Genomic DNA, 19071 nt, shown 5'->3' on the forward strand with positions numbered 1-19071 from the left:
TGTTCTAACTCCCCATACCTCTGTCCTTTCATAGGATGTGAGACAAAGCCATTCACTTTTGGAGGGAAAAATTACTTCCCTACAGTTAATTTCACTGTGTGTTGTTTTCAAATTCTCATTTTACCTAATTACATATGGAATTTCTTGTATGGCTGTCATAAACAGATAGCTAAGGGTTAATGTCTCTTTCACCTGGAGCACCTGACCAGAGGACCAACCAGGAAACCGGATTTTTTCAACTTTGGGTGGAGGGAATTGTGTGTCTGGGGTCTTTGTTTTCTGGCTGCCTGATTTCTCTGAGCTTTGGAGAAGTAGTTTCTACTTTCTAGTCATCTGTTTCTAAGTGTAAGGACAAAGAGATCAGATAGTAAGTTATATGGTTTCTTTTCTTTGGTATTTGCATGAATATAAGTGCTGGAGTGCTTTGATTTGTATTCTTTTTGAATAAGGCTGTTTATTCATATTTCTTTTAAGCAATTGACCCTGTATTGTATCATCTTAATACAGAGAGACCATTTGTATTTTTTCTTTCTTTTTATATAAAGCTTTCTTTTAAGACCTGTTGGAGTTTTCTTTACTTCAGGGAAATTGAGTCTGTACTCACCAGGGAATTGGTGGGAGGAAGAAATCAGGGGAGATCGGTGTGTGTTGAATTGGCTAGCCTGATTTTGCATTCCCTCTGGGGGAATAGGAAAGTCCTTTTTGTTCCAGGACCGGGAACGGAGAGGGGGAGTCACTCTGTTTGGATTCACAGAGCTTGTGTCTGTGTATCTCTCCAGGAGCACCTGGAGGGGGGGAGGGAAAAAGGATTATTTCCCTTTGTTGTGAGACTCAAGGGATTTGGGTCTTGGGGTCCCCAGGGAAGGTTTTTCAGTGGGACCAGAGTGCCCCAAAACACTCTAATTTTTTGGGTGGTGGCAGCAAGTACCAGGTCCAAGCTGGTAGCTAAGCTTGGAGGTTTTCATGCTAACCCCCATATTTTGGACGCTAAGGTCCAGATCTGGGAATAAGGTTATGATATGGTGTAGCAGCGGGTGGGATCTAGACAGAATCCAGAAGCTAGTAGGAATATTATATTTTTCTTTTCTCTGCTAAGGGCTTTTTAGCAGAGAGGAACAGTTGGTTTTAAAAGGGAACCAGAGAGAAATTTTTTTTTCTGCTCTCTCTGGCAGTTTGTGGCTTGCATGTTAAGCAAGAAACCATTACCAGACTATTAACAGTCTTTTGTCACACAATAGCACTCCCATTGAGAGTCATACCAGCACTATATAAATGCAAATAAAGTGGTTTTTCAGGTTTACTTAACATTGAAGATTAGCTAAAGGCACTGTTGCTAGGCAGACTTCAGGAGGCAACAGAGAACCTGCAGTTCAGAGGATAAACACCGGAGGGCACCCCAACACAAGAAAACAGGAATCATGACTTCTAAGGCAAAAATGAAGGCCGAATAACAATTCAGAGAAGCTGAACACAGGCGACAACTGGAAATAAAACAAGCAGAGATGGAAATAAGAGAGAGAGAAAGAGAGGCAGCACACAAAAGAAAACTAGAAGAAGAAGAGGTGGCCCACCGCCGAGACATGGAAAAACAACAAAAAGAAATGGAAAAACAACAAAAAGAAATGGAAAAACAACAAAAAGAGTATGAAGAGAAGGAAAAACAGAGAAAACATGAACTGGAGTTGGCAAAAGCTGGGCTGCATGTGCCAGCCAACCCTAACAACCCGGCGCCAATTATTGCTCCACAGCACAGGAAATTTCCCACCTACAAGGCAGGTGATGACACCGAGGCCTTCTTGGAAAATTTTGAAAGAGCCTGTCTTGGGTACAGCATCCCCGAAGACCAGTACATGGTAGAATTAAGGCCACAACTCAGTGGGCCTTTAGCAGAGGTGGCAGCTGAAATGCCTAAGCAGCAAATGAATGACTATAAACTTTTTCAAACCAAGGCCAGATACAGGATGGGGATAACCCCAGATCATGCCCGTCGGCATTTCAGAACCCAAAAGTGGAAACCGGAGGTGTCATTTCCCAAACACGCCTACTACATTGCAAAAAACTATGAGGCCTGGATAACAGGAAACAACATTCAAACCTTGGAAGAACTGAACCTCCTCATACAAATGGAGCAGTTCTTGGATGGTGTTCCTGAAGACATCACACGGTACATACAAGATGGAAAACCCAAAGATATCGCTGAGGCGGGGGAGATTGGAGCCAAATGGGTGGAACTGGCAGAAAGCAAGAAAGCTACTGTCAAGGGGAACGATTACCCCAGGGGGCACACAGACCATAAACCCTACAACCGAGGACAGCCAAAGACCCCACATACCACCCAAGTAAAGCCACAGACACCCTACCCTTCAACCTCACCAGTCTCCAGTAATTCACCTCGGCCCAGTGACCCATCAGATGGAAGATGCTTTAAGTGTAATGAACTGGGACATATCAAGGCCAACTGTCCCAAGAACACCATGCGAGTGCAATTCATTACACCACCATCACCCCAAAGATCCCCAGGCCCGGATGCCTCTCAAATACCCTTGGAGCGAAGGGAAAATTTGAGAGTGGGCGGAAAGAAGGTTACTGCGTGGAGAGACACGGGGGCACAAGTGTCAGCTATCCACCAATCCTTCGTTGACCCCAAATTCATCAACCCAAAGGCCAAAGTTACAATTTACCCCTTCATGTCACAAGCTGTAGACTTGCCTACAGCTCAACTGCCTGTCCAGTACAAAGGCTGGTCAGGAATGTGGACTTTTGCAGTCTATGACAATTATCCTATCCCCATGCTACTGGGGGAAGACTTGGCCAACCAGGTGAGGCGGGCCAAGAGAGTGGGAATGGTTACACGTAGCCAAACCAGGCAAGCTTCCAGACCCATTCCTGTTCCTGAGCCGTCCACAGAGGCCCCGTCTGTGTTACCAGAGACCCAGACAGAGGCAGTGGACCCGGATTCCATGCCTACCACTGAAACAGCCACAGCATCTCCAGTCCCAGGCCCGGACCTGGAACAGCAACCAGCACCAGCAAGTGCAACCACATCTTCAAACTCAACGCCAGAGGGCGCCAGCGAGCCAGAACTGGCAGAAGCACAAGACAGCCATACCCAAAAGGCTCAGCCAGAGCCTGAAATACCCTCAGGTGCACCAGCGGAGAGCGGTTCACCAGCAACGGAAACAACCCCATCACCTACATCGCTTCCAGAGGGACCAAGCCCAAGTCCACAGTCTGAGGAAGAACTGGTGACCCCAGCCTCAAGGGAACAGTTCCAGGCTGAGCAGGAAGCAGATGACAGCCTTCAGAAAGCTTGGGCGGCGGCACGGAGCACCCCACCGCCTCTCAGCTCTTCTAATCGATCCCGGTTTGTTATAGACCAAGGACTTTTATACAAGGAAATTCTTTCTGGTGGACACCGGGAAGACTGGCAGCCACAAAAACAGTTGGTGGTTCCAACTAAGTACCGGGGGAAGCTCTTAAGCTTAGCCCATGATCATCCCAGTGGCCATGCTGGGGTGAACAGAACCAAGGACCGGTTGGGGAAGTCCTTCCACTGGGAGGGGATGGACAAGGATGTTGCCAAGTATGTCCGGTCTTGTGAGGTATGCCAAAGAGTGGATAAGCCTCAAGACCAGGTCAAGGCCCCTCTCCAGCCACTCCCCATAATTGAGGTCCCATTTCAGCGAGTAGCTGTGGATATTCTGGGCCCTTTCCCAAAAAAGACGCCCAGAGGAAAGCAGTACGTACTGACTTTAGTGGACTTTGCTACCCGATGGCCAGAAGCAGTAGCTCTAGGCAACACCAGAGCTAACACTGTGTGTCTGGCCCTAACAGACATCTTTGCCAGGGTAGGTTGGCCCTCCGACATCCTTACAGATTCAGGGTCTAATTTCCTGGCAGGAACCATGGAAAAACTGTGGGAAACTCATGGGGTGAATCACTTGGTTGCCACCCCGTACCACCATCAAACCAATGGCCTGGTGGAAAGGTTCAATGGAACTTTGGGGGCCATGATACGAAAATTCATCAACGAATTCTCCAATAACTGGGACCTAGTGTTGCAGCAGTTGCTGTTTGCCTACAGGGCTGTACCACATCCCAGTTTAGGGTTTTCACCATTTGAACTTGTGTATGGTCACGAGGTTAAGGGGCCATTACAGTTGGTGAAGCAGCAATGGGAGGGGTTTACGCCTTCTCCAGGAACTAACATTCTGGACTTTGTAAGCAACCTACAAAGCACCCTCCAACACTCTTTAGCCCTTGCTAGAGAGAACCTAAAGGATGCTCAAGAAGAGCAAAAGGCCTGGTATGACAGACATGCCAGAGAACGTTCTTTCAAGGTAGGAGACCAGGTTATGGTCTTGAAGGCGCAACAGGCCCATAAGATGGAAGCATCATGGGAAGGGCCATTCACGGTCCAAGAGCGCCTGGGAACTGTAAACTACCTCATAGCATTTCCCAATTCCTCACTAAAGCCTAAAGTGTACCATGTTAATTCTCTCAAGCCTTTCTATTCCAGAGATTTACAGGTTTGTCAGTTTACAGTCCAGGGAGATGATGCTGAGTGGCCTGACGGTGTCTACTACGACGGGGAAAAAGACGGTGGCGTGGAAGAGGTGAACCTCTCAACCACCCTGGAACGTCTGCAGCGGCAACAAATCAAGGAGCTGTGCACTAGCTTCGCCCCATTGTTCTCAGCCACCCCAGGACGGACTGAACGGGCATACCACTCCATTGATACAGGTAATGCTCACCCAATCAGAACCCCACCCTACCGGGTGTCTCCTCATGCCCAAGCTGCTATAGAACGGGAGATCCAGAACATGCTACAGATGGGTATAATCCGCTCATCTACCAGTGCATGGGCATCTCCAGTGGTTCTGGTACCCAAACCAGATGGGGAAATACGCTTTTGCGTGGACTACCGTAAGCTAAATGCGGTAACTCGTCCGGACAACTATCCAATGCCACGCACCGATGAGCTATTGGAGAAGTTGGGACGTGCCCAGTTCATCTCTACAATAGACTTAACCAAGGGGTACTGGCAAGTACCGCTAGATGAACCTGCCAAGGAGAGGTCAGCATTCGTCACCCATGCGGGGGTGTATGAATTCAATGTCCTTCCTTTCGGCCTTCGAAATGCACCCGCCACCTTCCAGAGGCTGGTAGATGGTCTACTAGCTGGACTGGGAGAATTTGCAGTTGCCTACCTCGATGATGTGGCCATTTTTTCAGACTCCTGGCCCGAACACCTACTACACCTGGAAAAGGTCTTTGAGCGCATCAGGCAGGCAGGACTAACTGTTAAGGCCAAAAAGTGTCAAATAGGCCAAAACAGAGTGACTTACCTGGGGCACCAGGTGGGTTGAGGAACCATAAACCCCCTACAGGCCAAAGTGGATGCTATCCAAAAGTGGCCTGTCCCAAGGTCAAAGAAACAGGTCCAATCCTTCTTAGGCTTGGCCGGATACTACCGGCGATTTGTACCACACTACAGCCAAATCGCTGCCCCATTGACCGACCTGACCAAAAAGACCCAGCCAAATGCCGTTAAGTGGACTGATGAGTGTCAAAAGGCCTTTACCCAGCTTAAGGCGATGCTCATGTCTGACCCTGTGCTCAGGGCCCCGGACTTTGACAAGCCATTCCTAGTAACCACAGATGCATCTGAGCATGGTATAGGAGCAGTGCTCATGCAGGAAGCAACAGATCACAACTTCCATCCTGTCGTGTTTCTCAGCAAGAAACTGTCTGAGAGGGAAAGTCACTGGTCAGTCAGTGAAAAGGAATGCTATGCCATTGTGTACGCCCTGGAAAAGCTACGCCCATATGTTTGGGGACGGCGGCTCAAACTACAAACTGACCATGCTGCACTAAAGTGGCTTCATACTGCCAAGGGGAACAACAAGAAACTTCTTCGTTGGAGTTTAGCTCTCCAAGATTTTGATTTTGAAATTCAACACATCACAGGAGCTTCTAACAAAGTAGCTGATGCACTCTCCCGTCAGAGTTTCCCAGAATTCAGTAGTTAAAAAGTGTTCTTAAAATGTAGAAGTCTGTTAGTTATATACTTAGGGGTATATGTAAAGGTGCATGTGTTGTATTAATCTGTTTATTTTCAAGTTCTAGAAGGAAATCGCCGGCAGTGAGCTTCCCCACTGTCTGCAATTTGGGGGGCGTGTCATAAACAGATAGCTAAGGGTTAATGTCTCTTTCACCTGGAGCACCTGACCAGAGGACCAATCAGGAAACCGGATTTTTTCAACTTTGGGTGGAGGGAATTGTGTGTCTGGGGTCTTTGTTTTCTGGCTGCCTGCTTTCTCTGAGCTTTGGAGAAGTAGTTCTGTTTTCTAATCTTCTGTTTCTAAGTGTAAGGACAAAGAGATCAGATAGTAAGTTATATGGTTTCTTTTCTTTGGTATTTGCATGAATATAAGTGCTGGAGTGCTTTGATTTGTATTCTTTTTGAATAAGGCTGTTTATTCATATTTCTTTTAAGCAATTGACCCTGTATTGTATCATCTTAATACAGAGAGACCATTTGTATTTTTTCTTTCTTTTTTATATAAAGCTTTCTTTTAAGACCTGTTGGAGTTTTCTTTACTTCAGGGAAATTGAGTCTGTACTCACCAGGGAATTGGTGGGAGGAAGAAATCAGGGGAGATCGGTGTGTGTTGAATTGGCTAGCCTGATTTTGCATTCCCTCTGGGGGAATAGGAAAGTCCTTTTTGTTCCAGGACTGGGAACGGAGAGGGGGAGTCACTCTGTTTGGATTCACAGAGCTTGTGTCTGTGTATCTCTCCAGGAGCACCTGGAGGGGGGGAGGGAAACAGGATTATTTCCCTTTGTTGTGAGACTCAAGGGATTTGGGTCTTGGGGTCCCCAGGGAAGGTTTTTCAGGGGGACCAGAGTGCCCCAAAACACTCTAATTTTTTGGGTGGTGGCAGCAAGTACCAGGTCCAAGCTGGTAGCTAAGCTTGGAGGTTTTCATGCTAACCCCCATATTTTGGACGCTAAGGTCCAGATCTGGGACTAAGGTTATAACAATGGCATCTTAGGTTACATGCCAGATACGCTGAAGAGATTCCTAACTCAGTTATTATTAAGGACACTGTTGCAACAAGCACTTCCTAACGAGTTAAAACATCTTTTGATTTGTCATTATTTCATGTATCACAGAAAACATATGCAACAACAAATACCTCTTATCAGCCACAGAGCGTAACTGAATTACGTGTGCCTCCCTATCAATGACCCAGTCTTGTTCATTATAAGACACTTTTGCAGGGACCTTCATTAGTTTTGAGAGATCCTTTTCCTGTACATCTGGAGTCTCATAGTCTTAGAGGTGCAGGGAATAATTAGATGCAGCCCAATTACATAAATTCCTGAGAGTTGCCTACTTACTAACTTCAGGTTCAGAACAGAACTTTCAGTTTCACAGGTACACGAAACTAAAATATATATAGATAGACAACATAAAAAGGATTTTGGTTAGCATGTAAAAGAATCATGGACGTTTAATATAAAAAAATCATAAAGTTAATATTAACAGCACTATGGGGAGGTGTCACAGGGTCTGTGGAAAAAGGGTATATGTGTGGTGGGTCACAAGGTCCATAGAGTAAGGGGACAGTAGCAGGTACCCAAGGTGCATGGCAGGGTCCCAAGGGAAGTGGGTTGGGGGCATTTCACAAGGTCTGTGAAGAAAGAGAGCGGTAGGGTGAGGTGTCACAAGGACCATGGAGGAAGCAAGTTGAGGGGAGTCACAGGGTCCATGGAGGAAGGGAACAAATAGCACTTAAATAAGGAACTATGTTTTGATTGACTGTAAATTACAAAATAGTTCTCAGGTCACCTCAAGTCACATGTGACCATTATCCTGTCATGGAGAGATAAGGGTCTGCTACTCCCAGAGCTGAAGTTTAATACTGAGCAAAACTCTGCCAAATATCATACCCACATTTCTATTTTGCATTTTCATTCTAAGTAATCATACACTAAACAAATAACTCAAACCCAGTATTCCAACAATTTGTCCCCAAAGCCAGTATTCCAACAATCTGTCCCAAACTGTTGCAGAGAAATTATACAGATAGTTACAAATTAAGAAATCAATAGGAACCCTGTTTTCTTTTTAGATAAATTAAGAATTGGGGGAAATGGCTACATTTATCACCCTGTGTTTAATTATGTAACAACTTTAAAAACATGCATCCTGCTGAGTGTTGTGTCTGTGAGCCAAGCCACACAAAGAGTGGACAGCCCTGCGCACTGCATCTTCACCCCTTCAATAGCCTTGCATGCCCACCCCATTGTCAGCCACTGGACCCCCACTCCCCACTCACTGCTGGTGAGCAGACAGCTGGTGAGCAGGGATCCAGCCAGCAGCAGGACCCGCCAGTACTGAGTGGAGGGAGACAGAAAATACGGGACAATTTGTCTGTTTTTAAGAAAAAGTTGGGACAGCTGCAGGAGGGCTTAAATATGGGACTGTCTCTTTAAAACCGGGATGCCTCGTCACCCTACCTTGAATCATTTTTGTGGCTCTTGTCTACACCTTCTCCAATTTTTCTGCATCTTTTTAGAAATGTGAACCCCAGAATTGTGTGCAGCATTTCAGTATTGGGTTCACAAATGCAGTATACAGAGGTAAAATAAGCAATCTGCTCCTACTCATGTCTCCGTTGTTTATGCATCCAAGGATCACATTAGTCCTGTTTGTCACAGCATCACACTGGGAGACGAATGTCTCTTTTCAGGGGTTAGCTTTTTGGACAAGTTGAATTTTTCTGCAGAAAACAGACACTTCTTGTGAAAAAATTGGTTAGCGGCAAATCCAATTATATGATGAAAAGTAGTTTTTAACTGATAATTTTGTCACTTATGGGGGTTGAACCCCCAGTTCCTTACTTAAGTATAATTTGCTAATTACAACTGTGCGCATGTAAGCATGGGTGGCAGGTGAGCACGCCCTTGGGGGAGGCTAGCTCCTGACCCCTCTCCTTCTGCCCGAGGCCCAGCTTCCTCTGCCCCTCCTCCCCCACTGGAGCCCAGAGCACACAGCCCCCATATGGCCACCACCACCCCCTACCTGTCCCCAGCCCCAGCACTGGGCGGCCAGAGCACTGGGCAGGCAGCATGACCCCAGCGCCAGGAAGATGGGCAGCATGGCGTGGCCTCAGCCCCAGGGTCTTGGGCACACTGTGGCACCAGCCTGCCTGCTCCAGCCTCTCAGCCACAGAAGGGAATGGCAGGCAGGAGGAGATCTGGGGGTGGAGGGTGGGCAGTGCCATCCCAGGCTGTTTGGGGAGGCACAGCCTTCCCCTGCCTACAATACCCACCGCCTATATACATAGGTATGTTTTCGGAGGTGAGGCGCTCATGGCACAGGCCAGAGAAAAATGCTTTGGGACAAGGAGGGGCAAAGTCCAGCTCCTTCTGGTGTTCACAGGGCCATGGCTCCTGGGGTGACCCAGAGTTATTTGTCACTCAGTCAGTCAATCAAGGGCCAGTTCCTTATTTGGACAGTAAGTAATTAATAACGCATTAATTAATAACGTAACCAGTTATACAATCCAATCACTTTTGGTGACATTTATGTAATCTTATGCTGATGAACTTTTACAACATTTTGGCCTCTGAATAAGACACTAGGAATGAGGAACCACTTCGAGCCTCAGATGGAAGCAGCCCCACAAGCTGCTCTGGACCAGGAGGCACTGATCTCCTGTCCCCCGTGCCATTGGGACAGACTTGGGGCCTGGCTCGAGCCAGCGTGTGGAGAATGATCCAGAGAGCATTGTCCCAGGGGATGGATGCGGTGCTCTGACAGCCTGTTACTAGCCTTCATGCTGAGACCCTTTCTGCTGGATCACTCCCACGCAGGGCTCAGCAAAAGCAGAACTCTTGGCTCGCAGTGGGGGTGGCTAATCTCTGTGGCACTGAATGAGGACTGGAAATGAATTAGTGTGTGAAAAATTAGTCAGCAGCTTCCCATAAGCTTTAAAATAGCCATTAGGCCATGTGCTTCAGTTCACTGCACATGTGAGAGAACACCTGGCCAGGCAGCCTGCAGCTCTGGGGGAGGGCAGAATGTGGCAATTCTTGAGGTACCCAGAACTGTGAGTCGCCTTTTTAGCCCCAGCCTCTAGCAAGAGGGAGCCTTGCCATGGTGGCCAGGTGCTAGCCCCTTCACACCACCAGCCTGTTGGCCTCTCCAGCACTCTCCTCCGGGCTGTGCTCCCCCCTGCCTTCACCTTGCAGGGTAACAAGAGGTGCCCCCCAGGAGCCTCCACAATTCAGCCACTTTCGCCCCTTCCTCTCCTGCACCTCCAGCAGGTACAATGGCTGCCTTCCCACCTCCAGCAGGTGTGACTGCTTCCCCTACCCCCATCTTCAGCAGGTGTGACTGGCTCCCCACCCCTGTCTCCAGCAGGTACAACAGGTGGCTCCATCCTGGAAGCCTGGGAGTTGTATCTCCCCCCTCAGGACAAGACTTTTGTTACAGTTGCTGCAGGACCGGCACTAGGGGTTTTAGCGCCCTAGGCGCACAGCAATTTCGCCACCCCGCGCCCTGGTCCCGCGGCTCCGGTGGAGCTGCCGCAGTCGTGCCTGCGGAGGGTCCGCTGGTCCGCGGCTCCGGTGGAGCTGCCGCAGTGGTGCCTGCAGGAGGTCCACCAGAGCAGCGGGAGCAGCCGACCCTCCGCAGGCACGACTGTGGCAGCTCCGTCAGAGCCGTCTGCCGCCCCCTCCGGCAAAATGCCGCCCACCAGTAATCCTGGCTCCCTAGGCAATTGCCTAGGCCACCTAAATGGAAGCGCCGGCCCTGACTTGCTGGTGTCTAGGTCAGGTCAAGTTAGTACTCAGGTCCCGGGAGCCGGGATCATTTGCAGTGGGGCCCCTCAAGCCCTGAGCCACAGAAGGCCTGGGCATGGCGCTCCCATGGCCTTGCTGTCTGCAATGACCCCGCCCTTGGGTGAGGCAGTCTCTGGAAGGCATTCTCCCAGCTCACCATTTCTCTGGCTCAGGAAGCGCTGCCTCAGCCCCCAGCTACCGTGCTCACAGCCACGGCCCCAGTGTCGCCCGTTAATGTGAACGTCCCTCTTTCCGGAGGGGAAAGGCTCATGAGAGCACAGTCACTGCCCACAGGGAGACCTTCTGGCCCTTGTTCTGCACAACACCCTCCTTCCCAGGCCTCCTCAGTCCTGGTGCTGGATGGAGGGGTCCCCTGTCCCACCAAGGAGCATGCTTGCTGGCCTGGACTTCACAAGCCTGCACAGCCGCTCCCCTCCTGATCAGCCTGGTGGCTGTCCTCCACTGGTAACAGCTTGTTAGCCAACAGGCTCTGACTGTCTAGGGTGGGAACTGATGCGGGCCCAGCACTGTCATACCTGAGAACATCACGGTCTTTATTGTGTTTGTCCTTATGGGGGTGCAACAGAGCTCTTACCCCACTGTACTGATGGGGAGCTGAGGCCCAGAGAGACTAAGGTCCAGAACCCCAGAGGTAACTAGTCACCCGACTCCCACTGAAATCAATAGGAGTTAGGCACCTAAGCACTTTGGAGGCTATGGGCTGCACTGCCTTGCCCAGGGTCTCGAATCGCAGGCTGCCTGTGGCAGAGCAGGAGTGGGCCATCCTTCCATCCTTTCTGTCCGACTAGGGCCCTTCTCCAAGGTGTGGTGCTTCCTGGTGTTGCCGGCAGATAACTGCCTGAGGCCAAGCAACAGCGGGGGGGGGGTCCGTCGCCTGGTGTGCCGCGCCAATAAACACACCAGGGTGGAGAAGCAAACTAAGTTTATTTGAGATCTCAAAGCGGTGCAGGGAGATTGACTCAGATCAAGCACACCTAAAACAAGCAGTCTGTTCCTTTATATCCATGAGAACTTTTCTCACTGACTAGCAATCCCGTTTCCCCTCCCTCCTCCTCCTTCCTCCCCCTGTAGCAATTACGTAAGCGCAGGTGCATTAAGTAATCTTGGCCACGGCAACTCGTTAGTAAGTTTTCCTTCTGCAAGTTATCTTGTCCTTCTGCTAAAGGTGCACAGGCCTCATTATTTCTGCTTTAGACCAGTTAGAACTGTTGCAACTGATAACGGCTGTTACACCTGGCCTTTTAGGTTGATTAAAGTTCAAACATGGAGGGACTCTTGTCTGCTGAGGCCTAAAACCAGGAAGGCTCCATACTCTTGTGGCCTTCCACCCTCCCGAGTTACGTAGGGTTATGCTTAGTGACACCAACACTGGGGAGCGAGGGCCTTGCTGGGTGACAGTGAGGTTCCACCCCCGAGACAGGCTGAGTGATTGCAGCGCTGTCAGCGATGGCTGACTGACTGCAATCGCAGAAACACCCGTAAACCTCCCCCATGTTCCCCTGCAGGGTCGGTGTATGAGGTGAGCGGCAGAGAATGCTGCTTATCAACAGGGGATCTGATGAAAATTACTGGCCTTTGCCTGCAGAAGGTCACCTGCAGGGATCCAGAGACCGGGCTAGCAACAGAGCTGCCTCTGAACTTCAAAGGTAAACTGGGACACCCCATGCCCACCCAGCCTACTGCAGATAGGCACCCGCCCACCACACACAGACACACCCCATCCTCCTCCACATACACCCATCCACCACCCCCTCATATACACACCCCCACCACTACCTCTAGGCCATCCACACCCCAGCCATACACACACACATATCACTGCCTCCAGACCATCTGCACTCCCAGCCTCCCCCCTACACACATACACACAATCCCCACTATCTCCAGGCCATCCACACCACAGCCATACACACACACACACATCAGCCCTCCCCTCTCCCCTAACACACTGCCTCCAGGCTCATCCACCAGCTCCCTCACACATAAACATCCCGAACACTACCTCCAGCCATTCTTACACACACACGCACACATACACACACATATCCAAACATACACACACACACACACACACACCCCAGCCTCCTCACATACCCCCCCACTCCTGCCATTACCTACCGGCCATCCTCATCCCAGCCATAAACACACACATACAGTCGCCATCCCCACATCACCAATATATATATAGGCCATAGAATCACCCTACCATGACATGTAGGCTTCACCCCCACCACACTCCCCAGCCACCTATAACCAAACAGAGCCTGCCCACCACAAACAGGCCCTGCTACGGTTGCCAACTTTCTGATTGCAGAAAACTGAACACGCTTGTCTAGGGTTGCCAGGTGTCCAGTCGAAAGGGACCCTGGTGCATAGGTGCCAGTGCTCGGGGTGGGGGCAGTGCACGGAGCCTCCCTGGCCTCCCTGCACCTAAGGGCCACAGAGACATGGCAGCTGCTTCCAGGAGCTATGCAGAGCCGGGTAGGGAGCCTGCCTCAGCCCCCTGCACCGCCGACTGGACTTTCAATGGCCCGGTCAGCAGCCACCAGGTTCCCTTTTCGACCAGGTGTCCCAGTCAAAAACCAGATATCTGGCAACCCTAGCCCCACACACATGCCCCAGCCACACACACACCCTGGCCACCACATGCAGGCCACACACACACACCCAGCCACATACACACATGCCTATCACCTCCAGGCCACACCCCCACTCTGGCCGCATTTGCTGAGGCAGGTGTGGCTAATCCCCAGCCCTACTGCCATTGTGGGGTGGGTGGTGGGGTGGGGCAGCCCCTTATGCAGGCGCTGCTGGGATCTGTGCATGGCACAGGCTTGTGTATAGACAAGGCTCCATTGAGGCTCCTCATTCCTGGGGTCCCTGGTTCAGGGTTGCCTGGCCAGGTTTTCCCAGGCAGGACCGTCCCTTTGTTGAGATAGCTGTCCTGGAAGGCCTGCCTGGGTTCCAGTGCACATGGCCAACTTTCCAGTGTTATGGCCTCAGGATCATCCCAGTCGCAGTAACTCTACCTGCCTCACTAATGGGGAGCTTCCTCTGGCCCTCCTGCAGGGCATTTCCAGCCCAGCCGAGACAAGCTGTCATACACGAGCCTGAAGAAGCTTACCAGGACCAGGCCAGCAGGGCTCCAGGACATGCCCTTCTCCTTCACCTCAGCAGTTGACTTGACCATGGATGGGTGGGTCATTCCCAAGGGCCAGCCCATTTCCCTGCTTTCGATGGCCAGGCATGAGGGCCAGGAGTTTGCCAACTGCACAACCACGGGGCAGGACGGGCAGCATTTGCTCTGCCTCCCCGTCTCCCTCCAGGGCCAATTCTATGAGTGCACCAGGCATCAGAGCTACACGCTGAGCCAGGTGCTGCAGTCGGAAGCCCTGAGGGGCCAGCGCCTGAAATGCTCTGCACTCGGCAGACACTCACTGCTCCTCTGCCCTGTGTACGAAGTGGAGGCGATAATGCACAGTGAGTACGGATGCAGCCAGGGCTGCTGGGGGTGTGTGTGTGTATGTGAGAGAGAGCGCTGGATGGAGTGGTGTGTGTATGGCTCCATGCCTCTGGGTCAGTTTGTCGGGGAGGTGTGTCCTGGAGTCTCTGTGTGTGCTAGGGTGACCACCCATCCCTTATTTTAAGGGGCAGCCCCTTATTTCATTGATTTGTCCCTTAAGGCAACCACTTTCATTGATTTGTCCCTTAAGGCAACCTTATTGTAAAATGTACTGAAATGTACTAAAACAGATCATTAGTACATTTTAAACTTTAAGTTGAAGCTTACGATAATTGAATTGTACACTTGAGAGAACAATCCATGCTATGCGAAGGGAAATGGTGTTTCCCTAAAATGTCCCTTAATGTCCCTTAAAGTCATGGCTTTTCCTTATTTCCATTCAACAATGATGGTCCCCCTAGTGTATGCCCACCTCAATGTGTGTGTTGCTGTTTCTGTGTGACTTTATTGGGGAAGAACTTTACTTTCAGTGAACTGAGGCATTAATTTAAATCATTAACTGAAGCTATTAAGAACCCAAATAATCCACATCAGATAATTTAAGCTAGTGGGCCAGACTGGATAACAAAGATGGCAGTACTTTTCCAAGCACCTATGTGAGTAACCAAAATGGGATGCTGCTGCTCACAGTAAATTGTGCAGATCTTCAAAATATGATGGTGTTGCCCCTGGATTCCCCTGGGCTTCTTGCCCCTGGCTTACCTTGATGGGGCTCCTTGGGCTCAGCTCCTTCTTTTCTGGGGGTGCGGGATAAGTCATGGCATCTCCCAAGTGCCACCCATGTAAGGCATCAAACTGAGCAGTCACAGTGAACTGTACAAATCTGCCCCACCCCGCACTCTCCTTTTTCACATGAGCAATGGAATGGTAACAATGCTGATATTTACTTGGGAACTAGGAACTGCCAGCCTGGATTCATAGATTCCCACATTCCGAGGCCAGAAGGGACCACGTGATCACCTCATAGACTCATAGACTCTTAGGTCAGAAGGGACCAGTATGATCATCTAGTCTGACCTCCTGCACAAGGCAGGCCACAGAACCCTACCCGTCCACTTTTATAACAACCCCTAACCCAGGACTGATTTATTGAAATCCTCAAAATTGGTTTGAAGACCTCAAGCTGCAGAGAATCCACCAGCAAGCGACCCATGCTCCACGCTGCAGGGGAAGGCGAAAAACCTCCAGGCCCCTGCCAATCCGCCCTGGAGGAAAATTCCTTCCCGACCCCAAATATGGTGATCAGCTAAACCCTGAGCATGTGGGCAAGACTCACCAGCCAGCACCCAAAAAGGAATTCTCTGCAGTAACTCAGTTCCCATCCCATCCAACCTAGTGTGACCTCCTGTATAACAAAGGCCAGAAACCTGCCCCCAAATAATCCTCAGAGCAGAGCTTTTTAAAAAATTCCAATCCTGTTTTTAAAATTCTCAGTGATGTAGAATCTACCATGACCCTTGGTAAATTGTTCCAATGGCAAATTGCTCTCTCTGGTAAAAATTTACACCTTATTTCCACTCTGAATTTGTCAGGCTTCAACTTCCAGCCATTGCTGTGTTACACCTTTCTCTGCTTGTTTGTGTGGCTTACGTTCTTTGTTCCTGGATGTATACATTTATACTTAGCCATATTAAAACATACATTGTTTGCTTGCCCCCAGCTTACCAAGTGATCCAGATCAGTACATGTCAATGACTTGTAAAAGCAGCAAAGAATCCTGTGGCACCTTATAGACTAACAGACGTTTAGGAGCATGAGCTTTCGTGGGTGAATACCCACTTCATCAGATGCATGTAGTGGAAATTTCCAGGGGCAGGTATATATAAGCAAGCAAGCTAGAGACAACGAGGTTAGTTCAATCAGGGAGGATGAGGCCCTGTTCTAGCAGTTGAAGTGTGAAAACCAAGGGAGGAGAAACTGGTTTTGTAGTTGGCAAGCCATTCACAGTCTGTTTAATCCTGAGCTGATGATGTCAAATTTGCAGATGAACTGAAGCTCAGCAGTTTCTCTTTGAAGTCTGGCCCTGAAGTTTTTTTGCTGCAGGATGGCCACCTTAAGGTCTGCAATAGTGTGGCCAGGGAGGTTGAAGTGTTCTCCTACAGGTTTTTGTATATTGCCATTCCTAATATCTGATTTGTGTCCATTTATCCTTTTCAGTAGAGACTGTCCAGTTTGGCCGATGTACATAGCAGAGGGGCATTGCTGGCATATGATGGCATATATTATATTGGTGGACATGCAGGTGAATGAACCGGTGATGGTGTGGCTGATCTGGTTAGGTCCTGTGATGGTGTCGCTGGTGTAGATATGTGGGCAGAGTTGGCATCGAGGTTTGTTGCATGGATTGGTTCCTGAGCTAGAGTTACTATGGTGTGGTGTGCAGTTACTGGTGAGAATATGTTTCAGGTTGGCAGGTTGTCTGTGGGCAAGGACTAGCCTGCCACCCACGGCCTGTGAAAGTGTGGGATCATTATCCAGGATGGGTTGTAGATCCCTGATGATGCGTTGGAGGGTTTTTAGCTGGGGACTGTATGTGATGGCCAGTGGAGTCCTGTTGGTTTCCTTCTTGGTTTTGTCTTGCAGTAGGAGGCTTCTGTGTACACCTCTGGCTCTGCTGATCTGTTTCCTTGTTTCCTTGTACGGGTATTGTAGTTTTGAGAATGCTTGGTGGAGATTTTGTAGGTGTTGGTCTCTGTCTGAGGGGTTAGAGCAGATGCGGTTGTACCTCAGTGCTTGGCTGTAGACAATGGATCGTGTGATGTGCTCGGGATGGAAGCTGGAGGCATGAAGGTAGGCATAGCGGTCAGTAGGTTTTTGGTATATGGTGATGTTAATGTGACCATCACTTATTTGCACCGTGGTGTCTAGGAAGTGGACCTCCTGTGTAGATTGCTCCAGGCTGAGGTTGATGGTGGGGTGGAAGCTGTTGAAATCGTGGTGGCATTTTTCCAGAGTCTCCTTCCCATGGGTCCAGATGATGAAGATGTCATCAATGTAGCGTAGGTAGAGACAGGGTGTGAGTGGACGAGAGCTGAGGAAGAGTTGTTCCAGGTCGGCCATAAAAATATTGGCATATTGTGGGGCCATGCGGGTGCCCATAGCAGTGCCACTGATCTGGAGATATATAGTGTCATCAAATTTGAAATAGTTGTGTGTGAGGATAAAGGCACAGAGCTCAGCAGCCAGTTGTGCTGTGGCATCATCAGGGATACTGTTCCTGACAGCTTGTATTCCATCTGTGTGTGGGATGTTCGTGTAGAGAGCCTCTACGTCCATGGTGGCTAGAATGGTGTTTTCTGGAAGGTCACCAATGCATTGTAGTTTCCTCAGGAAATCAGTGGTGTCACGGAGATAGCTGGGAGTGCTGGTGCCATAGGGTCTGAGTAGACAGTCCACATATCCAGACAGTCCTTCAGTGAGAGTGCCAATGCCCGAGATGATGGAGTGTCCAGGTTGTGGATCCACAAACACGGAAATTTCAAATTTGATGACAAATTTGATGACAAATTTGATACCTGCCCCTGGAAATTTCCACTACATGCATCTGACAAAGTGGGTATTCACCCACGAAAGCTCATGCTCCTAAACGTCTGTTAGTCTATAAGGTGCCACAGGATTCTTTGCTGCTTTTACAGATCCAGACTAACACGGCTACCCCTCTGATACTTGTCAATGACTTGTTCTCTTCATTATTTACCACTCCCCCAATTTTTGTGTCATGTGCACACTTTGTCAGTGATTTTATGTTTTCTACCAGGTCACTGATAAAAATGTTAAATAGAGTAGGGCCAGGAACCAGTCTCCCAGGGACCACACTAGAAATATACCGTTCGATGACAATTCCCTGTTTACAATTACATTTTGAGACTTATCAGTTAGCCAGCCTTTAGTCCATTTAGTGCACGCCGTGTTAATTATATATTTTTCTAGTTTTTAAATCAAAATAGTGTACGGTACCAAGTCAAATGCCTTACAGAAGTCTATTTTATCAGCACATGTAATCTCATCAAAATAATACGGTATATCAAGTTAGCTTGATAGGATCTACTTTCCATAAACCAGTTGATAGGCATTAATTATCTTACCCTCTTTTAATTCTTTATGAATCAAGTTCCATATCAGCCATTCCATTATTTTACCCAGGATTAAGATCATCCAGACAGACCTATAAGTACCAAGCTCATCCCCTTTTTCTTTTTAAATATTGGCACAACATTAGCTTCCTTCTGTTGTCAGATGCTACCGGTGTGGTGCTCTGCTCTCTTCAATATTGATATCACTCGGCTGCGTGCATGTGTTCCCTCTGTGTGCTGTCCCAGCTCTTCGAAGATAGCTGACACAGCAGACTCGAAGAGAACCCCCAATGACCACAGAATCTAGTAAGGTACGAAGGCACTTCGGCCAGGTTTATTGCCGTACGGAGCACAATAATAGTTCCCTGTAGATTTTTACTCTACAGGATATACTACGAATATGTACCCCTGGTCAATGGACTCAGCTCAGTCAGTGGCGGGACTTTCCACTGCCCCCTCGACCGGACAAAGACACCACCCCAAGGATGCATTCTTATACACAGGTACAAACAAGTTACACATTACTCCTGATGTATGAGGTGCAACCCCTCTATGTAGTAAGGTACAACCCGTCTACGTAGTACGGTGACATCTCTC

The 19071-nt window shown here is 49.1% G+C and overlaps 1 protein-coding gene across 1 annotated transcript in view; it reads left to right on the forward strand.

The window, feature by feature from the left end:
* THEMIS2 (thymocyte selection associated family member 2) overlaps positions 1 to 19071 on the forward strand; it is a 66571-nt gene that overhangs the window by 35878 nt on the left and 11622 nt on the right. Inside the window, 2 exon segments of the mRNA XM_030538717.1 lie at positions 12384 to 12524; positions 13948 to 14358. Coding sequence (XP_030394577.1) covers positions 12384 to 12524; positions 13948 to 14358 — 552 coding nt within the window.

Source organism: Gopherus evgoodei, chromosome 20, assembly GCF_007399415.2.
Source record: "Gopherus evgoodei ecotype Sinaloan lineage chromosome 20, rGopEvg1_v1.p, whole genome shotgun sequence".
Taxonomy (NCBI): domain Eukaryota; kingdom Metazoa; phylum Chordata; order Testudines; family Testudinidae; genus Gopherus; species Gopherus evgoodei.